The 19,012-nt window shown below is 51.1% G+C and overlaps 1 protein-coding gene across 5 annotated transcripts in view; it reads right to left on the minus strand.

Moving 5' to 3' along the window:
- Positions 1-19,012, minus strand: part of CDC42BPB (CDC42 binding protein kinase beta) — a 136,526-nt gene that overhangs the window by 16,651 nt on the left and 100,863 nt on the right. For 2 of the 5 annotated variants that reach the window (XR_013396588.1, XM_015144535.3), the window contains exons 19-26: positions 18,010-18,158; positions 16,562-16,656; positions 12,831-12,910; positions 7,793-7,879; positions 7,389-7,466; positions 5,688-5,793; positions 3,050-3,186; positions 2,349-2,488 (exon numbers count right to left, since the gene is read on the minus strand). Coding sequence is in view for 3 of the 5 variants with exons in the window: in XM_015144535.3 (XP_015000021.3) it covers positions 2,349-2,488; positions 3,050-3,186; positions 5,688-5,793; positions 7,389-7,466; positions 7,793-7,879; positions 12,831-12,910; positions 16,562-16,656; positions 18,010-18,158 (872 nt within the window). In the remaining 2 variants the exon portion in view is untranslated. Of the gene's footprint in view, positions 1-2,348; positions 2,489-3,049; positions 3,187-5,687; positions 5,794-7,388; positions 7,467-7,792; positions 7,880-9,438; positions 9,490-12,830; positions 12,911-16,561; positions 16,657-18,009; positions 18,159-19,012 lie in introns of all 5 variants that reach the window. The other 3 variants (XR_013396589.1, XM_028851887.2, XM_028851884.2) reach the window with 2 other exon arrangements.

The raw sequence follows: 19,012 nt of genomic DNA on the forward strand, positions 1-19,012 counted from the left end.
GGAGGTGAGGGGGGTAGGGGAGTGGGGGGGTAGGTTTGGAGATGGGGGTTGGGTGTGGAGGTGAGGGGGTGGGGTGGATGTGGAGGTGAGTGGGGAGTGGGGGTGGGTGTGGAGGTCAGGGGGTAGGGGAGTGGGGGGTGGATTTGGAGGTGGGGGGAGTGGGGGGTGGAATGGGTGTGGAGGTGAGGGGGTGGGGGAATGGGGGTGGATGTGGAGGTGCGGTTGGGTGTGGAGGTAAAGGGGGTGGGGAGTGGGGGTGGGTTTGGAGGTGGGGGGGAGTGGGGGATGGGTTTGGAGGTGAGGAGGGGTAGGGGAGTGGGGGGTGTGTTTTGAGGTGAGGGGGGTAGGGGAGTGGGGGGTGTGTTTTGAGGTGAGGGCGGTAGGGGAGTGGGGGGTGTGTTTTGAGGTGAGGGCGGTAGGGGAGTGGGGGCTGTGTTTTGAGGTGAGGGCGGTAGGGGAGTGGGGGGGGGGAGGTGGGTTTGGAGGTGGAGGGTGGAGGAATGGGGGATGCGTTTGGAGGTGGGGGTGGGGGAGTAGCGGGTGGTTTGGAGGTTGGGGGGTGGGGAAGTGGGGGGTGGATTTGGAGATAGGGGTGGAGGAGTGGTGGTGGTTTTGTAGATGGGGGATGGGGGAGTGGAGGGTGGGTTTGGAGGTGGGGAGTGGGGGGTGGGTTGGAGGTTGGGGGGTGGGGGAGTGGAGGGTGGGTTTGGAGGTGGGGGGTGGGAGAGTGGGGGTGGGTTTGGTGGTGGTTGGGAGTGGGGGGTGGGGTGGGTTTGAAGGTGAGGGGGGTAGGGGAGTGGGGGGTGGGTTTGGAGGTGGGGTAGTGGGGGGTGGGGAAGTGGGGGGTGGGTTTGGAGGTAGGGAGTGGGGGAGTGGAGGGTGGGTTTGGAGATGGGGAGTGGGGGGTGGGTTGGAGGTTGGGGGGTGGGGGAGTGGAGGGTGGGTTTGGAGGTGGGTGGGAGTGGGAGTGGGTTTGGAGATGGGGTGGGGGAGTGTTAGATGGGGGAGTGGGGGGTGGGTTTAGAGGTGGGGGTGGGTATGGAGGTGAGGGTGTGGGGGAGTGGGGGTGGGGTGGATGTGGAGGTGCGGGTGGGTTTGGAGGTGGGGGGTGGGGGAATTGGGGGTGGGTTTGCAGGTGGGGGGTGGGGGAGTGGTGGTGGTTTTGTAGATGGGGGATGGAGAAGTGGGGGTGGGGGAGTGGTGGATGGGGGAGTGACAGGTGGGTTTGGAGGTGGGTGGTGGGGGCGTGCGGAGTGGGTTTGGAGGTGGGGGGTGGAGGAGTGGGGGGTGGCGTGGGTGTGGAGGTGAGAGGGGGAGCAGGGTGTGGGTCACTGTGGAAGTGCTGTTCTGAAGAGGCTCCCTGAAGAGTGCTTAGCCCTCTGATGGGACCCTTGACTTTGGCTTAGGCCAATTTTTTGTCTACCAGTGGCTCTTTGTCACCAGGTCAGGGGCACAGCTGTACACAGCCAGGGACTGGCAGGTGCCCCGGGGGGGTGGGGCACGGAAAGTGGGAGTATGCTGCCAGGTGATCCCGACTCATCCTTGCTGTCCTCAGGGTACCTGCCCAGCAGCCCTGCCCCAAGAACCAATGCTACAGATGGAGTCTCTAGGCCCTGCCTGAGCCCAGAGCAGTCCTGTGTGCACCACGTCAGAGACAGTGCGCGGCCACTGCACAGAGAAGCCACAGAGGCGGCAGCACAGCTCCGTGTGCAAGCCCTGGGCTGAGCTAGGCCTCTTAGTGATGTGTTTACCTTCACAACACTCCACATGCCAGTAACATGACCACTGTCCTCATCTCACAAACAGATGGGCCACAGATATCAACTGTAGGAGAAAGTGGGAAGGAGGCCCCGCCTGCTCCTGCAGCTGACACTGGGTGGCACTGAGACAGGGTCACACAGCAAAGGCCATGGTCACACACACCCACATGGCCCATGGCTCCAGACTTCGTCCACAAGCCAAGAGCCCCTGCCCCGGTCTCTAAAATGCACACACGGCTGTGGGCTGCACAGCTTTTCTCCGGGATGTCTTCTGCTTGTTCTTGGGCATGTGGTTTTCCAATGTTAAATTAATTCCCCTGTGGCAAACTTTTCAATGCAAACACATGCAAGGCAGGCAGCGTCTACAGCGCTCATGTTCCTGTGCATGCAGGCCCATAAGCACGTCTGCTCATAGGCATGTGAGTGCTTTATGTCATGACTAAGCTGTACCCATTTTTGCAACCGTACAATAATGAAGCGGGTGAAGTATACATGAGGTGAAAGATTACCAAGGAACACACTGTCCTTTTGGCTAAAGATAGATAAGGAAGATTCACAGAGCAAGGACAGTGCTGCCCAAACACAGACCTGAGATCCAAGACTTGGCTCGCAATGACACCAGGCTGGGTGGATTTTCCTTCAGGCAGATCATACAGGAAGAGCTTGCAGTCACAGACGACTGCATATGCACGCTGCCATCCCTTCTTCACCCCCGTGGGCTTTGGGACCTATTAATAAAAACAAACAGTGGCCACGTTCCACCAGGCCAGGCAGGCCGCCAGGCCCCATTACACTCGTTCACAATCTCCTTCCAGCTGCCAGGCCGGCAAACAGAGCTATCTGCACAGAGGGGGTTTTCCCAAGAAGGCTCAAGGCATTGCTGGGGAGGGGCCCATGCGTGGCAGCAGACAGTGCCAGGAAAGCTGGCAGCTCAGCCAACGTTGCGTCCACCCCATGCAGGGTGCTGTGGTACCCACAGCCTGACAGTCTTGTAGACGTGGGCCTGGCACAGTGGCTTTCAGACTGAGCTTCTGTCCACTGGCCGGACACTCAGCCCAGGATGGACTCTGAGTGAGCGTCTGCGTGGAGGCCTCAGGATGCCCAGGCCATTCAGAACAGCGGCTGTGCAGACCTGATGGCCTCAGTGCCCAGGAGGGGAAGCCTCCTAGGACTGGCACCAGGGCTGCCTGCCAGAGCAAGGGGCTGCTTTCAAGAGTGGCTGGGCATGGCTATTGGTCCCTGCACCTCACAGGCACCGACAGCTGAGGGGTGGAGATGAAACCGCCTACCTTGACATGGCCTTTGTAGGCTGTTCCGATGCCTCGCTGCACATCCACGCCCAGAGGCCTCTTGGACTGCTCAGGAGGTATTGGGCACACCTGGGGGGCGCTGTCTTTGCAGGACACGTGGCAAGCAAAAGAACACACTGGAAGAGAGCAAGAACACTGCCTTCAAAGCGTGCTGCCCACAGAGAAGTCACTGCCACTGCAGAACCTATGCCCAAAAGAGGCAATTTAATAATTACCAGGCCTCGCCTGGAATCCCAGCACTTTCGGAGGCTGAGGTGGGCAGACCACTTGAGGTCAGGAGTTTGAGACCAGCCTGGCCAACATGGTGAAATCCCGCCTTTATTAAAAATACAAAAATTAGCCAGGCATGGTGACATACACCTGTAATCCCAGCTACTCGGGAGGCTGAGGCAGGAGAATCGCTTGAGCCCGGGAGGCGGAAGTTGTAGTGAGCTGAGATCACACCACTGCACTCCAGCCTGGGAGACACAGCGAGACTCTGTCTCAAAACAAAACAAAACAAACAAAAAATAATGACCAAGTTTCACATCAAGTCCAGATATCCAAGAAGGTAAAACCAGTTGCAGGGCAGAATCCACACAAAAGCTCAGGGATTCTGGCACTGAATGCTTCCTCAGCATGCGCACAGGGAAAGGGCCCACTGCAGAAGCCTGTCTCCATGCTGTCCCCGCCGGCCCGGGCCGCCTCCCGCACAGGTGAGCTTCTACACGGCAATTACAGGCCAATGGTCATGGGGACGTGGGATCTTGGCAGCCAATCAAAACGTGCATGAGTTGAAATAACAAAAAACAATGCTTCTGCTATAATGTAGAATGAAGGGCAACTCTGCTCACAGACCCATGGTCAGGAAGGCGTGAGTGCTCACAGCCAGTGAGGTCTGGGCTCCAGGACCCTCCTGCAGCACTGGGTGGCTTGGGGTGGTTGCTCATCTGTGAAATGAGGCAATCACTGAGGGGGTAAGAGCATTTCAAATCCCAGCACAGGGCAAGAGCACAAGATACAGCCTTAAAAATTCGATGGGCTGAGTGAGGTGGCTCATACCTATAATCCCAGCACTTTGGGAGGCCGAGGCAGGTGGATCACTTGAGGTCAGGAGTTTGAGACCAGCCTGGCCAACATGGCGAAACCCCATCTCTACTAAGAACACAAAAATTAGCTGGGCATGGTGGCGTGCGCCTGTCCCCAGCTACTTGGGGGTATGAGGCAGGAGAATCACTTGAATCTGGGAGGCAGAGGTTGCAGTAAGCTGAAATCGAGCCACTGCACTCCAGCCTGGGCAACAGAGTCAAACTCCGTCTCAAGAAAGAAAAGAAATGAAAAGAAAGAAAAGAAAGGAAAGAAAGAAAGAAAAGAAAGAAAAGACAAGACAGACAGGAAGGAAGGAAGGAAGGAAGGAAGGAAGGAAGGAAGGAAGGAAGGAAGGAAAGAAAGAAAGAAAGAAAAGAAAAGAAAAAAAGAAAAAAAGAAGGAAGGAAGGAAGGAAAGGGAGGGAGGGAGGGAGGGAGGGAGGGAGGGAGGGAGGAAGGAAGGAAGGAAGGAAGGAAGGAAGGAAGGAAGGAAGGAAGGAAGGAAGGAAAGGGAGGGAGGGAGGGAGGGAAGGAAGGAAGGAAGGAAAGAAGGACGGAAGGAAGGAAGGAAGGGAAGGAAGGAAGGAAAGGAAGGGAGGGAGGGAGGGAGGGAGGGAGGGAGGAAAGGAGGAAGGAAGGAAGGAAGGAAGGAAGGAAAGGGAGGGAGGGAGGGAGGGAGGGAGGGAAGGAAGGAAGGAAGGAAGGAAGGAAGGAAGGGAAGGAAGGAAGGAAGGAAGGAAGGAAGGAAAGGAAGGAAAGAAAGGAAGGAAAGAAAGGAAGGGAGGAAGGGAGGGAGGGAGGGAGGGAGGGAAGGAAGGAAGGAAGGAAGGAAGGAAGGAAGGAAGGAAGGAAGGGAAGGAAGGAACGATGACCAGAAGCAGAGACAAATAATTGTGGTTATCTCTAGATAATCTGATAGTGGAAGGTTTTACACAATTATTTTTCCTGATTTTCAAGAACAGCTGCAGACGATACACTTTATAATAATTCTCAATGGAAGATCTGGGTCACCACAGAGGCGCAGAGTGCACTGGAGCCCCCAGCACAGCAGGGATCCACGGTTCCACAGACCTTTACTGAGGATTTGTAAAAATAAACCTGCCAGGCTGGGTGCCGTGGCTCACGCTGGGTGCCGTGGCTCACGCCTGTAACCCAGCACTTCGGGAGGCTGAGGCAGGAGATCGCTTGAGTCCCAGAGTTCGAGACCAGACTGGGAAACAAAGTGAGACCCCCACTCTCTACAAAAAAATTTAAAAATAGCCAGGTGTGGTGGGGTGTGTGTGTCTGTGCTCCCAACTACTTGACAGGCTGAGACAAGGGAATCGCTTGAGCTGACCTGTGACTGCACCACTGCACTCCAGTCTGAGCTACAGAGTGAGACCCTATCCCCCCACCCAAAAAGAACCAAACCCTGTCCTCAAATAATGCCAATCAAACTTCACTTCAGTTTGGTTTGCTTGCATAAGGGCTGCCCTGGCGCTTGCTGGTGCCCTGAGCGGCAGGGGTGTGGGGCTGTGCACGCTGACCCGGGGAGCTGCAGCGACACTCACCCTCGCAGGCGTAGCCCTGCCGGATCAGCCCAACCATCAGGGAGGTGCAGTGGCTGCACTGAGTAGGGCTGGAGAAGGACTTGATGCTGAACTGGTGAGCTTTCGGCTGGAAGGAGAAAATCAAGAACACTGAGGTAAACCATGGACTCCTGAGAAGAGTCAGATCCATCTGCCTGTGATCCAGTTTATACACGGCTTGGGCATTATCCTGAAAAGGTGGAAATGTGCACGTTCTGGTCTTGGTCTACGTGTTCCCTAACAGGGCTCATCAAATAGTGGTGAAAACTACCTACGAGCCTAAGCCAGAGACAGGCCAACAAATACGTCCTTCAGTGGGAGAGCACTGCTACCAAACAGCGAGGTCAGCTGGGCCAGAGCGCCAAGGTGGCATGGCCAATGCTCTTTCTGGCTCACGCTCCTGGCCTCCTGGAGACCAGCACCAACTGGCTCTTGGGGGCCAACCTGGAGTCACATTTGGGTTGGGCTGCACACAGGCCTTGCATGTGTCCAAGACACACACAAGAATCACCTACAGGAGAACAGTTCACAATAGCAAATGCCTAGAAAGGCTCATGGTCCCTCATCGGGAGTGGACACACTGTGATCCCAGCGGCAATGGAAGCAGCCCCAAGGCTGAACGGAGGGACGTGGTGCAGGCCATGCGGGACCGCCTGTTTACAAAGCTCAGGCGCAGCAGAGACCAATACGATCCTCAGCAGGACACAGATGTGGGTGAGACCACTGGCAAGAAGTAGGGGAGTGACCGACACAAACTCCAGAGACCTGCGGGGGAAGAGGCTGGCTGAGGTGGGCAGGGAGGCCGTGGGGCGGTGCCCGGGCCGTCACAACTAGGAGCAACACACCAGCAGTCTGCAGAGCTGCTGCTATCAAATATGGTAACCAAATAAATGACCTCTTGACTTGGTCCCTGACTCTGCAAGAGTCTCAGTCCAAAAGGCAAACCCTTAATTAGCCTCATACAAGTCTGGCTTCTTACGTCCAGCTGGCATAGCTGCCTGTGGCAGGAAGCACAAGCAGAGGCCGTGTCTATATTAACAACAACTAAAACCACCTTAGGCCACAGGGCTATGTACTCGCAATGCTTGGAACTCGGGGGCCTGTCACCCTGGAGACTTTCTGATCTGCGTTGATATTTATACGAAAGAAAAGGGGATGTTACAGAAGAAGCCAAGGCCAGGACTTGGGAGCAGGGGCCCAGTGGGGTCCCCGTGCTGGCGCTCCAGGATGCACTTGTGAAAAGCATGAGGCTCAGAACCGCACACGCACTGCAGTGCCGCTTATGCCGAGTCATTCTTACCCACCAGCCACACGGTTCTGTAAGGTTCCCAAAGTGCAGGCAGACAAATGAAAGTCAATGTGGAGGAGTAAGCTGCCTATCCGTGGAGAGGGGAATATGGCTTGGGGAATGAGACGAGAGTAGGGAGACCAAAAGCTGAACATTTCTGATTAAAATATATTTGTGTAGCATTGGTGTCATTAAGAAAACACAGGATCCTGACAGTTTCCTGAATTACACACCATTCTCAACAAATTTCCTACAGAACACCAGGGTCACTACTGTGTGTACGCAAAAATGACTAAGTCTGTTTTACTTATACAAAAGTTATTTTCTAAATAACTGAGAATAAATAAACAACTAAATAACTAAGAAGGCGCCCCGGGTGAAAGCAAGGCCCCTACCTTCGGTCCAGCCAGAGCCAGGGCCTGCGTGGTGGGCAACGGCACAGCGGATGGCCTCTGCGGGGGCCGAGCCATGTCCTGGGAGACAAGCAGGACAGGTGAGTGTCGGCCCAGCTCAGCACGGCTGAGACACCTGGCCCCACGGGGTGCACTTCTCTCAAGAATGTGTTAACAGCGAACAGTTCTGCATCTTTAATTTGCTACAATGTTGAGACATCTGCTGAAGCCTTCCTCATCTAGGGGAGGGACTGACAGTTAATTCTCAAAATGAAAGGTGGGCTTGAGCACCTGGGCAGAGGCCCTCGCTGCAAGCTGTTATGCAGGGGCCAGGTGAGCGGTGTCTGGTCACCTGGACACGAGGGCAGACCCCAGGTGGGAGCATCACCAAGGCAACGCTGTCTCACCTCCTGTTGCTCTGATGCAGCCACAGACATCGACGGGGACGTTTCTGGCTTCGGAGCTTGTGTTTCTTGCTCACTAGCTGAGCTGGTCTGTGAGAACCAAGAAAGAAAGAGTTGGGTGAAAGGACATACTCTACATGATCCAGACTCGACTTACAAGTTCTTTACTAATAAAAGCACATTCTGTCTGGCCCAGAGGTCCCAGCGGTTCTTACTCCTGGATCCTATCACCCCTTGGGTCTCCTCACAGACTCCTGCTCCACTCCTAGCTGGCCGGCCTACCCTGAGGACCCCTGCACTTGGCATCCTCGGCTGAGTGGTGATCGCGTGGGCAGGTGAGTCTGACAAGTCACAGTCACCCCACTGAGGTGAGAATTTGCCTGAAGACACTTCTAATGCACAGCCCTGAGCACACCGCCGCCTCCTACAGCCTCCTCACCCTGGCCACTGAAAGGGCAAGACCTGGAAACGCCGATCCTTCCTGACCTTTATTCATAAGTAAGGTTACCCAACCTAGCAGCCTTCAGATCAATTAGCCAGGCAGGGCGCGGAGGCTCACGCCTGTAATCCCGGCACTTTGGGAGGCTGAGGTGGGGATCACCTGAAGTCAGGAGTTTGAGACCAGCCTGGCTAACATGGCAAAACCTCGTCTCCACTAAAAATACAAAAATTAGCCGGGCGTGCTAGCACACACCCATAATCCCAGCTACTCTGGAGGCTGAGGCACGAGAATCGCTCGAACCTAGGAGGTGGACGCTGCAGTGAGCCGAGATCAAGCCACTGCACTCCAGCCTGGGCAATGAAGCAAGACTGTCTCAAAAGAAAAAGAAAAAAAAGATCAATTAGCCAAATGCTTCTTAACCTCATTTCAAGGATCAAGAAGAAATTCAAACATCAAGAGAGGTCGGTGGGCCCAGGAGCAGTTGTAAGAATTTCCCTGAAGATTTTACGACACAGGGAAGCAATGTTTTGTTTTAACAAATTAAGAGTTTAATTTCACAGTGATTTATTTGAAGCTAAAGCTACACTCTGAAACCATTTAAAAACAACTCTGTTTCAGCACGTATTCCTGAAACTAATAGTTTATCATCACAGGCCATTGCTGTTTACACCAACGTACATGTAGGTATGCTGAGTAGTAAGTGTTAGCACCAGCAAACAGTGTACTAGGACACAGATATGGCTGGGTAGCCGCCTAAAGGAGCAGTTTACAGCTGTATTTTGTGTTCCACATCAGAATCCCAATGAACCAAATCAGATAAACACTTTCCAACAGTTGCAATTAATTAGGCCGCTAAGAAAGGAGCCAAATTCAGATGGGACGGCAGCACACACACATAAAACACACACACAACTGCGTACTGCAAATTCACAAGGGAAAGGCTAGCTCAACTGGCTAATTATCAAAGCTCAAAAACGTAAGCAAATCTGCCCCATAAACAAGGTATGTTAAGTGAGTTATGGTTCCATCTTTAGATAAATGAGGAGGAAAAGAATATTAATTTAATTTTAGTCATGTAAAAGCCCCGCTCGTTTCATTTAGTTGGTTAATTAATCAAAGGGATGCAGATTAAAGGACAGGAGCATTGAGGAGGCTGTGCACTAACAGGAGTGAAAGCCGCGGGAAGCCAGCGCTGGCAGCCACTTACTTCTTCCCAAAAGGCTAGCAGGGAAGATGCAGACGAGGAGGAGAGAGAGTCCTTGGAGGCAACAGACAGGAGGAACAAACATCATTTCCCACCCAGTCAACACTTGCACGAAGATATATTGACTTAATCTTGGTGGCAAACCATTTCTAGTAATAAGCAACATGTTTCATGCAGGCAGAGTGGGATAAGAAGTTTCTCAAAGACAATTTTCAAGAGTCTGGAAGCTCTAACAGACTCAGCCCCTGATGGAGGGTTTTTTCTTTCAACAATAAATGCCTTCCCACTTAAATCACAGAGGCATTAATGAGGGATTAATGGCCAGGCACGGTGGCTCACGCCTATAATCCCAGCACTTTGGGAGGCCAAGGCGGGCAGATCACCTGAGGTTAGGAGTTTGAGACCAGTCTGGGCAATACAGCAAGAATCCCTCTCTACAAAAAATTTAACAATTAGCCGGGCGTGGTGGCGAGCACCTGTAGTGCCAGCTACTCAGGAGGCTGAGGCAGGAGAATCGCTTGAGTCCAGGAGTTTGAGGTGGCAGTGAGCTATGATGGCAGCACTGTACTCCAGCCTGGGCAGCAGAAGGAAGCCCTGACTCCAAAAAATAGTTAAGATGGTAAGTTTTGTTATGCGTGCTTATATCAGAATTTATAAATCAACTATGGGCCAGGCATGGTGGCTCACACCTGTAATCCCAACACTTTGGGAGGCTGAGGTGGGTGGATCACTTGAGGTCAGGAGTTCAAGACCATCCTGGGCAACATGGCAAAACCCCAATCTCTACTAAAAATACAAAAAAAAAAAAAAAAAAAAAAAAAAAATTAGCTGGGTGTAGTGGCACATGCCTGTAGTCCCAGCTATTTGGGAGGCTGAGGCACGAGAATCGCTTGAACTCCGGAGGTGGAGGTTGTGGTGAGCCAAAACTGCACCACTGCACTCCAGCCTGGGCGACAGAGTAAGACTCTGTCTGGGGGAAAAAAAAAAAAAAGGGAGGGATTAGCAGGGGCAGGCGTGCTGGGATTAGCAGGGGCAGGCGTGCTGGCTGTAGAGAATGAGGCATAAAGATGTCGCCTCTGTCTCCATCTCCACAGCTGTGACTCACATACTCACGGGCAGGACTGGCTGTAAACTCACTTGCTACTGGGCCCTCTACTCTGTTAATGTTACAGAAAGCTACCGCTTTCCTGCCGGCCTCCATTCACTGAACAAGCACCATCTCTGGTTCTCTGGAATCCACTCATTCCTCCCCACAGCGGTGCCTGGCCCCGCAGCAACAGGGAGAGGCAACGACTTGTGCAGAAACAGGCTTATCAAAGATCCGGTGGGCACTTACCGGTATTTGCTTCTTCAAAACGGAGGATTTCAGGGAAAAGAGAAGCATTGCCAATTTGATAAAACAAACATTCTGACAGGTGAAGGTGAAGAGGTGTGCATCCAGAGTGGCTGTGAGCAATGCAAGCCTGTGACAGACACAGGCCAGGATGCTAAGAGCCCACCCCAGGGGAGGCTGCTCCAGGCAGCTGCCCACATGGGCACCTGCTGACTACCCCCTACTCACAGGCAGCAACCCAGCCAACCCGACCTCAACCCAACGATCAGACTTGGCATCATCCACCCTGGGCAGGCCGGCCTCTGTGTGTGGGAAGGGCACAGCTCCTCCTGGGCAGAGTTTGTGCCAAAGGTTCAACCCACATCTGATCAAGATGGAACATCAGACAAACCCAGAGTGGACATTCTGCAGGACAACTGACTTGGGTAACACCAAAATATCATTGTCATAAAAGAAGGGACAGATGGGGAACTGTTCCAGATTAAAGGAAACAAAAGACTAAATGCGATTCGTCATCTCTAGGTAGATCCAGAACTAGGAGGAAAAGCCAGCAGGAAAGGATGTTCCCAGGACAAGGGACACGTGGATACGGGCTGTCCCACGGCACCAGCGCGGAATGCCTGGTGACAGTGACACTGTGGTTATGTGGGAGAATGCCCCAATCGTGGGAAATAACTGCTGAAGTATGTTGGGGTCGCTGACACCTGCAAGTCGCTTTCAAATACTGCTGAGGAAAAAAGTCTCTCTGCTGAGAGAGAGAAAGCAGACGTAGCAAAACCCCAGGTGAGGGACACGTACACATGCACCCTATTCTTCCCACTCGCCTGCAGGGTTGGAGTTTTCTAAATCAAAGGCTGGAACCACCTCCCCCTCCCTACACCCCCATCAGGAGTTCCATTAGTGAGCTCTGCTCTCCCCGTTCCAATGTGCTTCGCGTGCTGCTGTCAAGGGTGCATCCCTACAGGTTCAGAAGAGGAGGAAAGGCTGTCCTGCCTCCACGGAATGCCACCAAGAACCTGCGGCCCACGGAGGGAGGCAGTGGGGTCTGCTCCTCACTCGACAGCTAATTCCCAAGTAGATGACCAGTGGCTCTGGCTGCCTGAGGGGCTGGCCTCCTTGCAAGGGTCTTGGCGAGGCACCTGGGGCCAGACTGTTCCCATCAACCACCTTTCCCATTGATCCCCAATGCTGAACTCTATAGCTATACAGATGGAAATACAACTAAAGTAATTTTATTTGCTCTAGTGTGGGATTTTTTTTTTTTTTAAGAGCTAAGGTCTCGCTATGTTGCCCAGGCTGGTCTTGAACTCCTGGGTTCAAGTGATCCTCCCACTTCAGCCTCCCAAAGTGCTGGGATTATAGGTGTGAGCCACCGCACCCATCCCAATGTGAGAATTTGTATTAAAGTACTTACTTGAAATACTTGCTACAGGCCAGGTGTGGTGGCTCACAACTGTAATCCCAGCACTTTGGGAGGCCGAGGGGCGGGGGGGGGGGGGGGCAGATCACAAGGTCAGGAGTTTGAGACCAGCCTGGCCAATATGGTGAAACCCTGCCTCTACTAAAAATACGAAAATTAGCTGGGCACGGTGGCGGGTGCCTGTAATCCCAGCTACTCCGGAGGCTGAGGCAGGAGAATCGCTTGAACCCAGGAGGTGGAAGTTGCAGTGAGCCAAGATCATGCTACTGCACTCCAGCCTGGGTGACAGAGCAAGACTCTGTCTCAAAAAAAAAAAAAGAAATATTCACTATACAGCTGAGGCCAGTGTAGATTTCTCCCTGAAGATGCTGAGCACTTTCTTAATCTCATTTCTACTTAACTTGAGTTGAGAAAGCTTCTCTGGGAGCAACTCAAATACCCTGAATGTCTCTTACCTTATGCATTTAATGTGGGTTGATTACATGTGGGTCAAGTACATAGTTAGCACAACTCTGAGATAAATACTGAATGTATATTTACTGGTGTGTTTGTGGCCCCATGAGTGGTAAAATCATGTATTACACTATTTTTAACTTATCATAAACTCATCTGTCACTTAAAGAAAGAAAAACAATGACTCACTCTAAATGTCAGGTCATGTGCAAGGGGTGCAGTGTTGAAATACTCAAAAATGGAATCCTGAAAATCTGGAAGTTTGAGCCCTGTAAAAAGAAACAAAGAATAGTCAAGGTAAAAAAAAAACTAAAGTCTACATATTATTTTCAGACAGAAAGACTCAATGTCTTCAAGATGTCAATTCTCCTTAAGTAAGTGATACATCTGACATGATCCCAGTTGAAAAAAACACCAGGCATTCCTCCAGAGATGAACAATAATCAAAAAGTTCACTTGAAAAAGTAACCAAGGGACTGGGCGTGGTGGCTCACGCCTGTAATCCCAACACTTTGGGAGGCCGAGGTAGGCAGATCACCTGAGGTCAGGAGTTAAAGACCAGCCTGGCCAACATGGTGAAACTCTATCTCTGCTTAAAATACAAAAATTAGCTGCACATGGTGGCATGTGCCTGAAATCCCAGCTACTTGGGAGGCTGAGGCAGGAGAATCTCTTGAGCCCAGGAGGTGAGGGTTGTGGTAAGCCAAGATCACGCCACTGTACTCTAGCCTGGGTGACAGAGCAAGACTCTGTCTCAAAAAAAAAAAAAAAAAAAAAAAAAAGGCCAGGCGTGGTGGCTCACACCTGTAATCCCGGCACTTTGGGAGGCCGAGGCGGGCGGATCATGAGGTCAGGAGATTGAGACCATCCTGGCTAACACGGTGAAACCCCATCTCTACTAAAAATACAAAAACAAAAACAAAAACAAAAAAACTAGCCGGGCGAGGTGGCGGGCGCCTGTAGTCCCAGCTACTCGGGAGGCTGAGGCAGAAGAATGGCGTGAGCCCGGGAGGCGGAGGTTGTAGTGAGCCGAGATCGCGCCACTGCACTCTAGCCTGGGCAACAGAGTGAGACTCCATCTGGAAAAAAACAAAAAAACAAAAAACCCCAAAACCACAGGGGTGGCTGGGCTGGGGGTAGGTGGAGGAGGAGTAGATCTATCAGGTATTAAAGCAGATTCACTAAGGCCTCTACGATAAGAATCATGGCCGGGTGCAGTGGCTCACACCTGTCATCCCAGCACTTTGGGAGGCCAAGGCCAGAGGACTGCTTGAGGCCATGAGTTTGAGACCAGCCTCGGCAACACAGAGAGACCCCATCTCCACAAAAAGATAAGTAAAATTAGCTGGGCATGGTGGTATGTGCCTGTGGTTCCAGCTACTTGGGAGACCGAGATAGGAGGATCACCTGAGCTGGGGAGATTGGGGCTGCACGTGCCCCTGCACTACAGCCTGGGTGACAGAGTGAGACCCCGTCACACACACACAAAAACACGAATCAAAAAACAAGAATCACATGGTTCTTGCCCATGAACAATGGAACGGGAGAAAATCCAGAAACAGACCCAAGTGCCCATGGTGATCCTATACATGACAACAGTCATACATAAAATCAGCAGGAAAAATAGCTGGTATTAATAACTGCTGCTGGACAACTAGCCAGCCATTAGCAAAAGACAAAACTGGATATACTCCTCAAACTGTATGTCAGAGCGCATTTCAAATGGATCAGTATTCTAATTACAAAAATGAGGCTGGGCACGGTGGCTCACGCCTGTAATCCTAGCACTTTGGGAGGCAAGGCAGGCAGACTGCTTGAGTCCAGGAGTTCAAGATCAGCCTGTGAAATACTGCGAAACCCCATCTCCAAAAAAAAAAAAAGAAAGAAAACAATAACTAGCCAGGTATGGTGGCACGTGCCCGTAGTCCCAGCTACTCAGGAGGCTGAGGCGGGAGGATCACTTGAGCCCAGAAAGTTGAGGCTGCAGTGAGCCCTGATCGTGCTACTGCACTCCAGCCTGGGCAACAAAGCGAGACCCTGAATCAATCAATCAATCAATCAATCATGAAGCCACACAAGTATGAGAAGCATGGGAAAATCCCTCCAACAACTGGGAGTTAGCTGTATTTTCCTATTTATGACTCAAAAAAGGAAAAAGACTGAAAATTTGACACACAAAAAATTTTGAAAACCACCTTTTTTTTCTTTTCCTTGAGAGACGGAATCCGGCTCTGTCGCCCAGGCTGGAGTGCAGTGGCGAGATCTCAGCTCACTGCAACCTCTGTTTCCCAGGTTCAAGTGATTCTCCTGCCTCAGCCTCCTGAGTAGCTGAGACTATAGGTATGCACCACCACGCCCAGCCAATTTTTGTATTTTTTGTAGAGATGGGAAAACCACTTTTTTTTTTTTTAAGACAGCGTTTTGCTCTTGTTGCCCAGGCTGGAGTGCAATGGCGCAACTGTGGCTCACCGCAACCTCTGCGTCCCAGGTTCAGGTTCAAATTGAAACAATTCTCCTGCCTCAGCCTCCTGAGTAGCTGGGATTACAGGCATGCACCACCATGCCCAGCTAATTTTGTATTTTTAGAAGACATGGGGTTTCTCCATGTTGGCCAGGCTGGTCTCGAACTCCAGACCTCAAGTGATCCACCTACCTCGGCCTCCCAAAGTGTTGGGATTACAGGCATGAGCCACCGTGCCCGGCTGCAAAACCACTTTTATTTGGCAAAAAAATAAATAAATGAATAAGCAAAGACAAAGAGAAACAAGGAAAATACTTGCAACTTACATCACAAACAAAAGGACTAATCCCCATAATGCAAAAGGCTTTTAGAAATCCACCAGACTAATAACCTGAATTTTTAAAAGTGGGCAAACAATAAAAATATATAATGCACAAAATACAAAAGTTCCTCACACACATAAAAAGATGCTCCATCTTACTTATGAGAAACATGCAAGTTAAACCTCTATGGAGATGCTATTTCTCACCTATTCAGAGCAGCAAAAGTCCAAAAGTCTGAAATCCTACTTTGTGGGCAGGCTGTGGGGCAGAAACCCCTCATGCAGAGTAGGAGGAGTGTCAGTGCGCAGCCTCTGGAGGCCTGTCCATCAGCACGTAGCACGAGTGTACAGGCATGTTTGCCCTTTGCCCTGGCAATCCCACTTCTAGAACTCTATCCCGAAACACACCGACAAAAATAGGAAATGTTCTATCCATTCAGCCACTCCTGGCAGCACTTTCTATGACAGCAAATGCCAGGGAATAACCCATCCCAGCGGCTGGCCAGCCCACGGCAGTGCACAGTGTAGCTGCAGAGGGGGCCAGGGGGCCCCCCCCAGCACAAAATGATGCCTTTTATGTAATCAGGGGATGCAAATGTGTGCCTAGATTTGTGTGTATTTGCCATATGTTTTCAAGATGAAAGGCTGGGCACGGTGGCTCACACCTGTAATCCCAGCACTTTGGGAGGCTGAGGTGGCTGGATTGCCTGAGGTCAGGAACTGCAGACCAGACCAGCTTGGCCAACATGGCACAATCCCATCTCTACTAAAAACACAAAAATTAGCCAGGGATGGTGGTGGCGTGTGCCTGTAATCCCAGCTACTTGGGAGGCTGAGACGGGAGAAGCGCTTGAACCCAGAATGCAGAGGTTGCAGTGAGCCGAGATCACGCCACTGCATTCCAGCCTGGGTGACAGAGCAAGACTGTTTCACACACAAAAAAAGGAAGGATAAACCAAAAACAATGGCTAGCTTTGGGGAAAATATCTTTGAAGATGCTGTTTGAAAATGTTGATTTTGGAATTCTGTAGGTACTTTACGTAACTAAAGTAACTATTAAGTCGAAAAGAAAATAAACCCACTCATTTGAAAAATATTTATATTCAAATAATGCAGAACTGCCTGATGTTAATTTACCAGTATCTGCTCTGAATTTTTCTTCCATCTTTTTCTTCAAAATTTCCATTTCTTCTAATAATTCTCTGTTTTTGGCTTCAGAGTCCTTTAGTTTGCTAAAATAAAAAATAAATGGCTTTAAGTGCACTGAGAAGAGGTTGTCTATGAGGCAGTCTGGGGCAGGGCAGGATGAGAGGGCCGGGGTTTCTCCCCAGCACCGGGGACTGTTCAGAACACGGCAGCTCATGCTGGGCCTTTCTACTGCAAACACTACAAACAGTATGAATATTTCAAATATAAACATTCAAGCAGGAATTTAAAAAGTCATGGCTTAGGAAGGTGTGTCTCATGATGGCCTAATGGAGCTTTGACCTTCCTAATCTCCTTCCCAGGCGAGTCCTCTGTTCTCCAGGGACACAGGGCCCAGGCCGCTCAGCCATCAGCCCCGTCAATATGTTTCCCATAACTGGCAAGATGGTGGCTGCATCAAGAAGCACCAGCACCAGCCGTACCGGCAGCCTTGCAATTCCAGCAACTTCATGGAGGGGACAGAGAAAGTCAGGCTGCCACGGAGAACAGCTGGCCAGGAGGGACGCAGTTTGTGGGGGGCGGGGGGGGCGTTCCACTTATCAGTGGGGTGACAGTGGGCAAATCACCTGCAGAGTGCGTAAGCAGGAGTAACAAGAGTGCCTGTCCTGTTGGGCTGTGGGAAGGTCACAGGATTTAACAGAACAGTCTTACAGCAGTTCCCGGTACAAAGGAAGTCAATTTAACTGAAACCTATTACCATTAATTCTTTTAGCCCCAAACTAACAGGATTTGGGACTCAGTAATTCTGTTAAAGACACTGTCCCTTCTAGGTCCTCGTCCGCCTCACGGCACAGCACAGCTGGCCTGGTTTTTATGAAACTGACTTTCATTCTCGTATCCTTATAAAACAGGATCTGCAAAGAGGAAACTCTCAGCTAATACTGACTGAATTTACTGCTGTGTGAAAATGGCATTCTCGTTACTGCTTGGAGTTGGAGAAAAATTTCAAGTGAGAATGCCATCTTCAACCTCTGTTTTAAAATATTTGCATTAGCTTGAAAGGAACAATCCTGAGTTAGTGAATGGAGCGGCATGGAGGTGACTAAGCAGTGAGAGGGGCTCCTGTCAGACAGTGGTATGAGTCTCACTACCCAGCGCGGGGCACAAGCACCCGCTGCTGTCAAAACACGGCTTGCACTGCACTGCACACCCCCGCGGCAGGCGAGGCCCTGCACCCTTGTGGCCACCTCCTCTGTGCTAGAACAGCCTGCTATTCAGGGCTCCTGCAGGTAAACCCGACTTGCTGCCTCCTAAGGTGCCAGTAAACACCGTGGCCCCGATTTTCCAGGTGAGGAGCATCAGAGCCCACAAGGCTCAGGGCTGGCTGAAGGCCACACAGCCCCCGCTCCTACTCAGAGTTAGACCCCAGCACCAAGTACCTTTCCAAGGTGAGGTTGGCATCCTTGACCTTCCTCAGCTCCTCCTGGACAAGCTGCTTGGCCCGGATCTCCGCCTCCAGGGCCGACTGCAGCTCCAGCCGCGCGGACATGTCCAGCTTCTGGCTGCGGCGCACCTTCCACAGTGGATCCTTGCGACATGGTTACGGTGTTAAAAATGCACTTTCAGTTATCTACTTGTTAAACTAATGTTAACAAATAAGTTATCTTTGTCTAACCTTAAGCCATTACTGTCTCACTTAGGTATTAACTCTAAATTATTGAGGTGCCTCAGGAGTTTCAGTTTTGATATTTTATGACTTTTACTCTTCCTTAGAAATCTTCTAAAAAAGAACATTTACTTTATCTTTGAGAAGAATAAAAGTAATTCTGTGGTACAACCTCTTTTTTTTTTTTTTAGATGGAGTTTTGCTCTTGTTGCCCAGGCTGGAGTGCAATGGCGTGATCTCAGCTCACTGCAACCTCCGCCTCCAAGATTCAAGCAATTTTCCTGTCTCAGCCTCCCCAGTAGCTGGGATTACAGGTGCACGCCACCACGCCTGGCTAATTTTTGTATTTTTAGTAGAGACAGGGCTTCACCATGCTGGCCAGGCTAGTCTCAAACTCCTGACCTCGTGATCCACCCACCTTGGCCTCCCAAAGTGCTGGGATTACAGGCGTGAGCCGCTGCGCCTGGCCTCTGTAGTGCAATTTGTATTTGGGTCCACTGAACCCTGGACCTTTTACAAACCTAAGGTACATTATAGGGTTCGGTTATCTTTTTCTCATAATTTGAAACATTTTGCGATTTCACCATCCTGGGAATTATGTCATTACTCATTCCTACCTGTGATTAAAAAAAAAAAAAAGACTAAAATAATAAGGGAAGAATGACGGAGTGACCTAGGATGAAGCAACAGTGGAATATACCAGTTCACTAACAGCACCCTTCTGTTTTCTTACTGAGTTGCCCAATGTATGATATCAACTTTCAGGAGGTATGAAA

Source organism: Macaca mulatta, chromosome 7 (genome assembly GCF_049350105.2).
Source record: "Macaca mulatta isolate MMU2019108-1 chromosome 7, T2T-MMU8v2.0, whole genome shotgun sequence".
Classification (NCBI taxonomy): Eukaryota; Metazoa; Chordata; class Mammalia; order Primates; family Cercopithecidae; genus Macaca; species Macaca mulatta.